Source organism: Vanacampus margaritifer, chromosome 14, assembly GCF_051991255.1.
Source record: "Vanacampus margaritifer isolate UIUO_Vmar chromosome 14, RoL_Vmar_1.0, whole genome shotgun sequence".
Taxonomy (NCBI): Eukaryota; Metazoa; Chordata; class Actinopteri; order Syngnathiformes; family Syngnathidae; genus Vanacampus; species Vanacampus margaritifer.
In genome coordinates this window covers 15,994,060-16,006,513 of record NC_135445.1, presented here as the reverse complement: position 1 = coordinate 16,006,513, position 12,454 = coordinate 15,994,060, and the positions used below count along the sequence as shown (strand labels likewise).

At 39.8% G+C, this 12,454-nt stretch overlaps 1 protein-coding gene across 1 annotated transcript; it reads right to left on the bottom strand.

Annotated features, from left to right (window-relative positions):
• Positions 1–11,451: 11,451 nt before the first annotated feature.
• LOC144033895 (growth arrest and DNA damage-inducible protein GADD45 gamma-like) lies at positions 11,452–12,088 on the bottom strand. The gene is made up of 3 exons (XM_077542291.1): positions 11,988–12,088; positions 11,663–11,870; positions 11,452–11,581 (listed from the first exon to the last, which is right to left on the bottom strand). The coding sequence occupies exons 1-3, from the start codon at positions 12,086–12,088 to the stop codon at positions 11,468–11,470; spliced, it is 423 nt and encodes a 140-aa protein (XP_077398417.1). The 3' UTR covers positions 11,452–11,467.
• Between the last annotated feature and the right edge of the window lie 366 nt (positions 12,089–12,454).

The following is a 12,454-nucleotide window of genomic DNA, read 5'->3' as shown; positions in this document are numbered from 1 at the left end:
CAGTTTTCTGTGTTGTTCCATCTGATGCCATAGTAGTAACCCATCTATGTGACACGTATGGCATATAGGAAGGTTAATTAAACATCATGCAGGGTTTGGATACAAAGAAGTCGTCAAAACTAATGACTAAACATGAGCAGGCCAAATGTCACATGTTCTGAGAAATAACACAATAGGTCACAGGAGATTGTTCAACAATGGTAATTAAAAGGTTATATATCAGTGAGAGCTTGTAATTTCCTTCATACACAGTGAAGGAAAAGCTAATTGCTGAATGTGAGTATGTAACGAGTAGATTCAATTTGTGACACAAGTCAAACAACTGCCAGATATGTTGACATTTGCATTCATTGTCACACGTAACTTTGTGTGAACCTGTGCTTGACTTTATAAAGTGGTAAATTTGCGCGAAAAAAACTCAGAAACTTACGACGAAACACGTAAGCGTAGCTATAGCCTAATGAGAGGATTCGTTGGTGGTTAATGGGGCTCTGTTTATAAAATGAAAAGGCAGGATGGAGACAGATTCATTCTTAATTTAAACTTTACTCATCATACACGAGAGCTATAGCAGCACTTCCTGATCCCCTATCAGCTGACTAACACTAACCAATCAGAAGCTAGCATACTTTAGTAAATGCAAGTGAATTTTTTTTTTATTTTTTATCCAAAGTCCCAACCTCAAACCTCTGTGTTGTTGAACAAAAACAACAAACTAGCTAGTTTATTTCTTCATAGAGCACAATCACATACAGCCTTTTTCTTCATATCCATTATCATTGCTCTCCACTAATATCTCTACCAGCATTGTGATCTTAATTATGGCTGTCATTTAAGCCAGCCTTTTAACATAATTGATTCCCATGTCATTTGCATAAAGGCTAATTTGTTTGATTATGCGTAAATGCTGGGTGGTAATGGGGCTGGAATATGATCGTTGTGTGTCAGATTACAAATTAACAATTCAGAAAGGTTCCAGGGGTGACAGCAAAACGTAGCAATCTTTAATATTTCCATCATGGCTGTAGATCAACGTTGTTCTTGCAAAACATGTTGAATGAAATATGGGACTTTTATGGTGTGCTAAATCCAAATAATGGTCAGTTAAAGTCCACTCACAGGACACAGAAATGAAGGAATTCATATTTCATGTTTAAAATAACATACTGCAGTTATTTCAAGTCGTTCATCCTGAAATGTTGAAATGAGATTCTGGCTAAACAGTTTGAAAAAGGTTGCTACTTTTATATAAAACTGGGGCGCGCAGGCTGATATTTTTCTAAGTGAAGCTTTTAACGGTGTTCTTTGCTACTAGTTTTAATGGAAAAATATTATATAAAATATATAATATATAAAACTTATAAAATATAAGTTGTGAAAATTCACAAAGTCTTAAATTCGCAAAGTACCGATTTGAAAGACTATATTGCTTTTATTCTCAGTGCAAAGACTTTAACCGCTACTAAAATGTGTAACACAAGCTTTACTATTTCATCCATTGGTATATATGCAATTGTAAATATGATTAACCCTATAACATCAAACGTATCATATTAAATACAAGACATTTTGAGCCCTCTATTTCATGAGTATTTTTTCACCCCATTAAAACCCTGACGTATATGATGTGACACATGCATTGCACGGATAATCCATTAGAGGGCAGTATCACCCAGCGACCTAGCAAGATTGCCCCAATTGATAAAGGAGAAACACCAATACTTAATAGTGGTAAATGTTCTTTCAGATTTTTTTAAATACTTACAATACATGTTTGATATGTCTATTTATTATTACATTTTTGACAGTTATAAATGTACAAATTTAAAGCATTGTGACCTGATGTTTCAAATATGGCACAAATCAAAAGTCATATGTGGAAGTTGATTTTTTTGTTTTTTTTGTTTGTTTGTTTGTTTGTTCAAAAGGACCAATAAATACTCTATTTACAAAGACTCAGACTTTTCTCTCATATACATAAGTATTTTATGGTTCAAGCTTTATAGGGTTAAGTAATATTGTGAAACACAATATACACTACTCACAAAAAGTTAGGGATATTTGGCTTTCAGGTGAAATTTATGGAAAATGTCAAAAGTTCACCCAACAGCGATATCATATCATGAAAGTAGGACACTTAAGTAGAAGGATGCACTGGTGATTTTGTCATCTCAAACAATTCATTGAAAGAAAAATGAACAACAAATATGGGTACAACACAACAACAAATGTCAACGTCTCAATCAATCACAGCTCGACGACGACGTCTCATGCTGTTCACAAGTCGACTCTTTATCTGCTGAGGCATGACATCCCACTCTTCTTGAAGGGCATTGAGGTTCTGGGGTGCAGAGTTTCCAGCCTCTACACGGCGACTTAGCTGATCCTACAGGTTTTTTATTTTTATTATTATTATTTATTTATTTATTTATTTATTTTGCTGCAATCAGTGTCGGTCATGTGACTGACTGGTGATCAGTCCTGGGTATACCCCACCTCTCACCCTAAATCAGCTGGCACAGACACTAGCCCGATCAACCATGAACATAATAAGCATCTTTTTCTGTACTCATACACAAATTTAAGCCCTGAAGCATTGTTTTCGTCAAATGTCTGAATCTAGAACGCTTAGGAAAGTCAAGACATTGTCTGTTACTTGAGTGTGTGTTTCCGACAAGCTGCAAGGAGGCTTTGTGTCCTGTAATTTACTGCTAACCAGAGTCCGTGAAGCGAATGAATCCAATTTGCGGTGTCGGGAGCAATAGAGTATTAGACACTGGTGTTAATTTCTTTTCGAAATGACTTCCAGTCTGTTGTGTGCGCACCCGCCCATCGACACACACACACACACACACATAGAGAAAATGAGGAAAAATTAGTAAGGAGGGGAAAGTAACCATTATCAGAGGTTATGTACAATTAAAATTCTTCCATTGAGCATGATTTAAAGATAAGGACATAAACTTGTTGACTTCATATTAACACAATCTGTTCTTTGTTGTTGAGTTTTTGTGGTACAAAAATGCTTTGGTATATGGTACTAGCATATCACTGAACACAACATGACAGGCTCAATGAAGGATGAATTCCCGTATGAATATCAGTTGGTTCTCCCCGTGCTTGCGTGGGTTTCCTCCGGGTACTCCGGTTTCCTCCCACATTCCAAAGACATGCATGGCAGGTTAATTGAACACTCCATATTGAGTGTGGATGGTTGTTCGTCTCTGTGTGCCCTGCGATTGTCAGGCAACCAGTTCAGGGTGTACACCGCCTACTGCCCGAAGCCAGCTGGGATAGGCTCCAGCGCCCCCTGCGGCCCTTGTGAGGAAAAGCGGTTAAGAAAATGGATGGATGGAATACCAGTTGGATCTTGTTACTGACAGAGATGCCTTCAGTTTTCTGAACAGGTATGTCTGAATACAAGTTTGGTGTGTACTTGACTACTGTAGCCATTCGTCATTTCAAATGAAGGAGAACAGCTATCCAATCAGAGCCAAACTTATTTACATATTTAATATCAATGAGATCCATCTGTCTCAATCTGCCAGGCAATTTTGACCTGGGGGGGAGGGGACGGTACAGGAAGGTGAGGTGGTCGTGTGATTGTGTCTACACAAGAAGATACATCAGAGATGGGCACTCCGAGTGATGAATAATTAATTATTTTTCCTTCAAAATGAGGGAGAAATTATAAACACGGATTCTCCTATTTGTGGAAAAAAAAAATCGGCGGGGGCGGGGGGGGCGGGCTCAACTCCCATTCTTGGTGGAAAAATCATATTGGAGGTTTATGAGCATTTTTTTAAATAGTTTTTTGAGGGTTTGCAATTTTTTTTTTTAAATGATCTTTGATGTCCCTTTAAAAGGTTTGCAAAATAAATTGGGGTGGAAATGCCCAGGATGCCGTTTTCAAGCCGTTGAAATGGGATAATGTCATTATTCATTGATATGTAAATAAGCATCTTTTGGCGATGTCTCAGCCATTTTGGGAATTCACCAAGCGATGATAACTCACACGTTCAGGGACATGCACGTTCTGTACGAGCCTGTATAAGCTTTTTAGGCTCTAAATACAATATATTGTACTTCCTTTCCAACCAGTTCAGGGTGTACCCCGCCTACTGCCCGAAGCCAGCTGGGATAGGCTCCAGCGCCCCCCGCGACTCTTGTGAGGAAAAAAGGTTAAGAAAATGGATGGATGGATGGACTTCATTTCACTTAATAAACCATGAAAATATAGAGTAACATAGAGTCACATTGTGCCAGCCTTTCACTTTTAGCATCTTTTGACAAACAATTGACAAACTGCACAGATGTCAAACTGAAACCAAGTCACAAACTAATTTTAACCTGTGGTGTGCCTAAAACAATGGGGAAAAATTTATTTTGAAGGCATGGGACCTTTGAGATAAAAGTCGGTGACTTGGCCTATGCTTTGATTAGCACACTTTTCCTATTTGTATATCTTAATATGGATTACTTATTGCTTACTATTTACAATAAGATGTTGGATTCGCCCCCATGAGTCTAAACATGGCATTCTGATTAATATTGCATTTGTGGAATATGAGTAAAATAGCTAAATTAACCCATTTTTATCCATCTTGGGGCGTCCATTTTTCCACATGCTGTCGACTGAAAATGACATCACAGTTGCTCAGGGCCTAGTCTGACCAATCACGGTTCAACTTCAGGGAATTGGTGAGACATGATTGGTTGTTACCTGAACTGCGATGTCATTTTCAATCGAGAGTAAGTGGCAAAATGGCCGCCCCCTTAGATGGATAAAAATGGGGGGATCTTGTCGCTGAACTCATATTCCACAAATGCAACATTAATCAGAATACCTTAGACCAGTGGGGTGCGTCTTTTGTGAAGAAAATTTATGGCTTCACTTTCCTTTTAAAATTGAAGTTCTTTACTCATAGACCCAGAAGTAATAATAATATTTTAAAAAATAAAAATAAAATAAAATAAAAAAGCATTATTCAAAAAACAAAAACGTCTGTATTATTATAATGTATTAGGGTATTCTGTGAGTTATTTTATTTTAAATAAAGCATTATATTTGCAACAAAAAAATATATATTATTGAGGTAAAATGGCAATTAAAATAAATCTAACTAGGGAAAGTGTGTCATTTAAAATCAATTAAAATCATCATTGACATAATTTGATTACATTAGTGGTTATTGATAATATTGCGATAATATTGATTATAATTTCTAACAACCATGTTGCATGAGTAACTTTTCACCACAGGGTGGTAGTATTGAATGCAGTTAAACCAAAGAAGCTTTGAGCAATTTCAACCTGCAGTATTTCTATTTTGCCACCAGGTGGCAGTGAAACTTAATCAATCTGTTTCAACAGAATGTGACGCCTCAAATGACTTCACTTCAACTGATTTAGTATGAAGGGCATTAGACTTAAACTGATGCCTCAAAATCAATAATTTGATGGATGGGGTGTGTCTTAAGGATGCTCGTATGAATATATGTTTCATATAGTTAATTTTGTATAATGATAGGGGGGGCGTTGAATAGTCAACAGAACTTCATGCTTCTAATCCAGTTTTAACTGCAAATGATAGTCTAAAAAAATAATATGGATTTTTGAAAATTCCTTAAGTAAGCAAACTTCTAAAACGGCTTCTGATGTGCACTTTCAACAGCACACAACAATGAGAATTACACAAGCTGAAACCTTAAAGCAAAACTATTTGCTCATTACACCAACAGAGAACCAATCAGAAACCAGAGACTTGTTGTCACTAGGTAGAGATGAGACCAAGTATGAGTTTCTATTGGTTGAGTCTGGATTTCTTTGGACAACAGATGACAACGTGCGTCCATATGGTGGACCTCGAGGCCTCCTTTGTCATGTGACTGATGCGCCTCACAACTTTAAAGGCACTTTAAGTCCTCCTCCCCCTTCTGCTGATCTGCCGACTGAATGTCGAGTCAGCTCCACGTTGATCTGGCAAAGTGTGCCTTTCGTTTTGTGTGCTCCGACCCTGTGCCCCCACTGAACCCGCCCACAGCCCTCCCCTTCCCGCAGCCTGCACACTCGCAGCTCCAGACTTTGTGTTTGGAGTGAAAGGCACCGTCTCAAATGTCCAATGCTGCCGCAGCAGCTGCTGCTGGACCTCTCTTTTCTTTAGGACAAAAGAGGAGAGAGGTCCAGGGTCCCCATGCACCTTTGTTGGAGGCCCCTCCTCTCGTTTTTCTGCTCTTTGCGTCCATTGAAGAGGGTGCAGAAGTGTTGGCTGCAGCTTTTGTCTGAGTTTTGTTTTAGTGAGTAGAGTTGTGTGCGTGTGTGTGTGTGTGTGTGTGTGGGGGGGGGGGTTACAAGCGCCACCTGATGTTTTTCTGAACACAGACGCACGACACAAACTCACTGTGGTGTTTGCGATAAATACATGAGTTTATTGATAAAGCAAAAATTCGACAGTGGTTATGAGAAAATTGCTTACTAACTGGCAGTCTGCTAGCAGCACATAACATAAACTCTCACAAAGTTAACGATGGAGGTTTTATTTTGTAGTGGGTACTGTTTCTGCAGCAATACAAAATCAACAACTAAGGCCCCATCTACCACTGGGAATACATTCCAGACCCACCCACACAAGGTGAAAATACAGGGGCATCAATTAAAACATGCTAACGTTGTTGACAAAAAAAAAAATACATCACAGGTGCTCAGAGCTCAGGTAACGACCAATCACGGTTCACCTGTTTCCTGGGTTTGGTCATGTAACGTTCGCAAACTAAGCCATAAATTGTCGTTAGCTGAGCCCTGAGCAGATGTGATGTCGTTTTCAGTTGACAACAAGTTGCCAAATGTGTTTTTAAATGTATTAATTGTACATGAAAAATAATGACGTTATCAAAGTAATTATAGACAAAATATTAACTTCTTGCGAAATGAGTCAAGTATGCCTTTAGGAAAAGGATTTTGCAAAGATGGTTTCATTGTTTACATGTTTTTAATTATTATGACTATATGTTTTTTTTATACAGTACAAGACTACATGTGTTATTTTTCTTATTTTAAAAAAAAGTGTGTGTTTTATGGGAGGCTGGTCTAGATGATTGTTATTTTCATTCATTTCAATGAGGATAGTTGATTTGTGATACAAGTGATTTGAGTTACGAGTGTGGGTCATAGAACAATTAAAACTTTTAAGTCAAGTTGTGACCTGTATTAAGGAAAAAGTAACTCACCTTAACTGAAGACGGTGTGAAGAAGTAGGACAATAAGGGCCTTGTGCAGTTTAATCATGTTGTTGAACCAAAATATCTACAAACCTGAAACAACAACAACTAATATCTACTTGTCTCAATCCAATCTATTCTTACAAGAATGAGAAAGAAATCCTATTCAAGGATTAGCTCTCTATTACTTTTTGTGATGCTACATCTACATGCACAAATCAGGACACCACTCACACACTCCACAAACATGGATGAATATTCTGAATGAATGTTCTGGATATTTATATAAAAAAATTCTCCCTATTGGGGTTGACATTTAATCATTAAAAAAAAAATCTAATTAAAATCTTGAAGCTTTAAAAAAAATACATACAAGATAATAAACACAATAATAACCCTAAACAAGCTTATCAAAACCAATAGAAGAGCCAATCTTTATAAAGACTTATTCTGGTTTGAATTAACACATATATTAATTTTACAAATGGCCTACAGTATGCTGATTTTTATGGGAGTAGTTTATAGTTACGGTTGCACCGTGTCATAGAAGATGCTCTTTCTAATATTCTGGACAATTCAAAATTGTTTGAAATGTCAGTGAAATCCAAATGTGATTGTTTAATTGCTGTTATTTAGTGTCCATCTACTATCACTGCTGCTGTGTCTGTATGAAACGTCTTGAGGGCCCCAACCCTCTAGCAGCACTGAATGTTGGGGCAGCCCAATGTTTTTGCAACAGCTGTGTGTGTGTGTGTGCGGTCTTGTTTTTGTTACATAGTGGGGCCAACATTCTGGAAGTTGTGGGGTCCAACCGTCCATGTGGGGCCATTTTGCATTTGAATTTGTACATTAAAAGTACTTTTTGGATTAATTAATTTTAATCATTCAATAAATAGATGTACTGGAAATGCACACACACACACACACTGAATGTAGTCCATCAGGACCATCTGCTTCAGTTCGCAAAGATTTTCGGGGGAGGGTCACTTTTACGTTGAAGGGGCACTTGAGAAGCAGCATGTGGCTGCAGCAGCAGACCTCTTTATGGCCCAGGTTGAGGAAGAGTGCGAATGAGGTTGCTCAGGGTAAAGTTGTTCAGACGATGTTTGCGAAATAACAATACCACTCGCTTTAGTTTCAAGCTACAGTCGGTTATCGATGAATTGCACGAGCACCCTTCAGCCGCTCCTTCTTCTGCTCATTAAAGTGAAAAGCAGATGGAGTGAGTGCCGGGTGGGTTGCCGAGGAGATTTAAAGTGCTGATTGCGTTTCAGCTGGTCCTGCTTTGTGTGTGACAGTGGGGCGTGGAGGCGAGAGCAGCTGTTGACTCTGCAATGCTGACACAATACTCGAAGGTCAGTTTGACTTTAGAGTCTCAATTCAAAGTCACAAAGCACTACTAAAAATGTCTGAATGGCAACAGCGCAGGAGAATAAAGTACGCGTGCCAAGTCCAAAATGTCGGATTCATTACACTACACTTCCTGGTTAGGTGGAATTGAATCAATTTGATCATGAGTAGCATCAAGACTTAAAACAACGACGCTGTTTCTCATTCTACATAGATTGCAATTTTTATTTTTAAGAAAAATCACCCTAATTTTTCGTCAGCTTTTTGACACTGTCGGAGGTATTTATTTAGTAGTCTGAGTCCTAACTCACCAAAATTTCATCTAAAACACCCTAAAATGCTTATAGTAGCAATGTTGTTGTATTTTACTTTTTTTTTTTTTTTTTACATTATTTAGGAGCCGAAATTGTAGCCAAGCCAAGTGTAATCAAGGACTTTTATTTGACCTAGATATATTTGGCCCATTTGTAGCTATACTGTACAATCAGGGGTGCACAAAAGTGGTGCACAGTTGCACAACTGCACTGAAAATTTTAAAGAGGAAGTCAAGGACTTGCTTGTCAATAATATGTTCTATGTAGCCCCACAAGTTTAAACACAACATTCTGATTAATATTGCATTTGTGAAATATGAGCTTCAGAAATCAGCTTTAGAAAAGAGGTGAGCGGTGATTATTCTTTACCTGAGACCTGAGCACCGGTAATGTCATTTTCAGTTGAAAGTAAGTGACAAAATGGCCGACGTGGATTTTGCTGCTTAACTCATTCCACAAATGCCATATTGATCAGAATGTCGTGTTTAGACTAGTGGGGGGCATATACAACATATTATTGTAAAAATAATAATAATGAAAAAAATGGGGTTTGACTTTTAAGCAGAAGAATCCCTGTTTCTATACATCTCAGCAGGTGGCCATGTTTTTGTTTTATTTGTTTTTTTTACTCACACAAACATGGTCGGGCAGCACGGTGGCTGACTGGTTAGCACGTCCGCCTCCCAGTGCAGAGGACGTGAGATCGAGTCCGGGCTTCGGCCTTCCTGGGTGGAGTTTGCATGTTCTCCCCGTGCTTGCGTGGGTTTTCACCGGGTACTCCGGTTTCCTCCCACATTCCAAAAACATGCATGGCAGGTTAATTGAACTCTCCAAATTGTCCCTAGGTGTGAATGTGAGTGTGGTTGTTCGTCTCTGTGTGCCCTGCGATTGGCTGGCAACCAGTTCAGGGTGTACCCCGCCTACTGCCCGAAGCCAGCTGGGATAGGCTCCAGCACCCCCGCGACCCTAGTGAGGAAAAGCGGCCAAGAAAATGGATGGATGGACAAACATGGTCTCCCAGGCACGGAAGTGAACCCATGCCAACCTGCATTGAAGGCAAGCGATGGTTCCACTCCGCATCCTGGAGCCCCAGTAGGTGGCCATGTTGCCAATTACTGTTGACTGCAAATGACATCACAGAGCTAAGCTTGCAAACATCGCATGGCCAAACCCAGAAAACAGGTGAGGCGTGATTGGTTGTTCACGCAACTGTGACTGTCAGGTATACGTGTACTCATACCCATTGCCACATGTGGGCTATGCGGGAGGGGGGGGGGGACGCCACACCCACCATGATTAATGTGCACCCCTCACCTCCCATTTGAGCACAGGTGTTTAAAAATAAACTTTATTATTATTTTTAATTTGATCATAGCAGCTAATTTTGTGTTTTGAAATACTAATGTTGAGGGTTTTTTAATCACTAAAAGATTAAAAGTATAAAGAAACAGTGGTGTGATTTTGATTTTGATTTTGATTAATGGCCCGTCTTATGTGCAACAGCCAATCACGGCCTTTCTGAAAATAGAGAATCCTACGAGAGTTACTCCACATTTTTCAGTTTTTGTTTGGTATTGTGTACTGGGGCAACTGCAAACACAATCTGAAAAATACGTATGTAGTTGTGAGTGGACATTGGTGCGTCACAATAGGGCAAATAAGTCATGACATTACATTAGTGTTGGCAACTAAAGAACCATGTCATGAAAAATTTAACGTAAGCCTGCAAAGAATTATCAAAGTGTCAAATAGGTTTGACATTTGATATTCAACGATGTTGGATTCACAGGATCAGACAAGAAAAGAGAGATATGATGTATTCAAGCATTTTATTTTTTTCTGAAAAATAGTTTTTGCATCTAACATGGCAAAACATTTGACAAAGTGACAACTTTTTTTTGTTTCTTTGTGATATATATTTTTAAACACGTTTACTGTTTAGTTGAACCTTTTAAGTCAATATTACTTTATTATGTTATCAGTATGTTATATGCAATTTTTTATCATTATTTTTTTAATTTTTCATTATTCGGCTATATTCTAAAGTGAAACCTTTAGACACCGAGCACAGGTTATTTTTTAAAATGTAGCTTGTTATTTTTGTCATTGTTAAACTTCTAAAGTGAAACCTTTAGAGAATTAAGACAATTCTGGAAAGTGGGAAACATTTTCGCCGACTGCAACTGTTGTCATGTTGCTCAGCCAAGAGGCCATGGTTAAAAAGTCTCTTTTTAACAAGTCCTCTTCCTCAGCACCGCTTCCTCTCCTGCTGCGCGTGCTTCAACGAGCGACGTGTGTCTCGTCAGACCGCAGCCCGCACACGTCGCTTCTCCTTCCTCTCCAAACCTCATCCGCACAAAGAATGAGGGTCGATGTGTCGCTCTTGAGGCATACCTGACCTCATTCACACAAAGAATGAGAGTCATCTTGGCATGGACGGGACAAGAGACGACGGTTCCACGGGGGCCCCTCGGGCCGGCGCCGTGCTGCCTGGATTGGGAATCCTCCTCAGGAGTATCCAGGGATGAGCAGAGACAGCTTGTTTCCTTACATGGGAAGCTTCACAGAGAGGAGCCAAATCCCGCATCAGCGTCCGGGGAGGCTGATCTCGGGCACCCAGTCGTTCAGACGCCGGCTCTCCTCACAGAACAGGTGCAGCTTCTCCAGAGAGGGGTCCTCCCAAGACCCGTCAGATGGGTTCTGTTTCAATAAGAAGAGGAGACGGAATTCACACGCGTGCTCCCGTTTCACACAAGTGGCGGACTGATTGGCCGGACGTACCGTGATGAGGACGCAGTGAGCGTCTTCCAGCTGCTCCGACTTGTCGGTAACGATCTCAGCCAGTCGCTGCTTGTCGCTCACTCTGACGATGCTGATGTCGTTGTCGAAGCAGAAGGACTGGATGAGAGTGAAGTGGATCTGCAAAGCGATGTCACACTCGAAATCCTCATCCACGGCCAGCACGCAGAAGGACACGCTGTCTGGATCGCTGTTAAAGCACAGAAAAAATCCACATGGTTAGCTGCTGCAATTGATTTGATGAGCGCTCATGGTGATGATAAAGAATTCAAAGAAACACAATGTGAAAAGTCCTACTGAAACTTACTCAGTCATGATTTTGGCGCTTTCATAGACTCCAACAGTGAGTCGATCCTCACTCTGAGCACAGAGCAGAGCTTCTTTCAAGGATTTTCCAGGAGAATGCATGGTGAGCTTGTACCTTACAGTTCAGTTGCAGTTTGTGCTGCCTTCAAAAACTCGGTCACCTTTTATATGACAGTGCCGGCACACGCTCGCTGTCTGATTGGCTCGTTTAGACACAATGGTGACAACAGGCCTGCTGCCCTGCGCCTGCCCTCTGGGACGCGTGCCTTTACAACTCTTCCAAAGTTGGGGCAGATTCTTTTGAATGAAAGGATCAGATGGAGAGACGTTTTGATCTAGATAATTTTGGAATAATTGAACCACACAAGAAGAAAGCTCTTCTGTTGACAAGGCGAGAAAAATCAACATGTTGAGGACGGTTAGGAATGTTTGAATATATTTGTGGACAATTCAGAATGCCCTTATTTT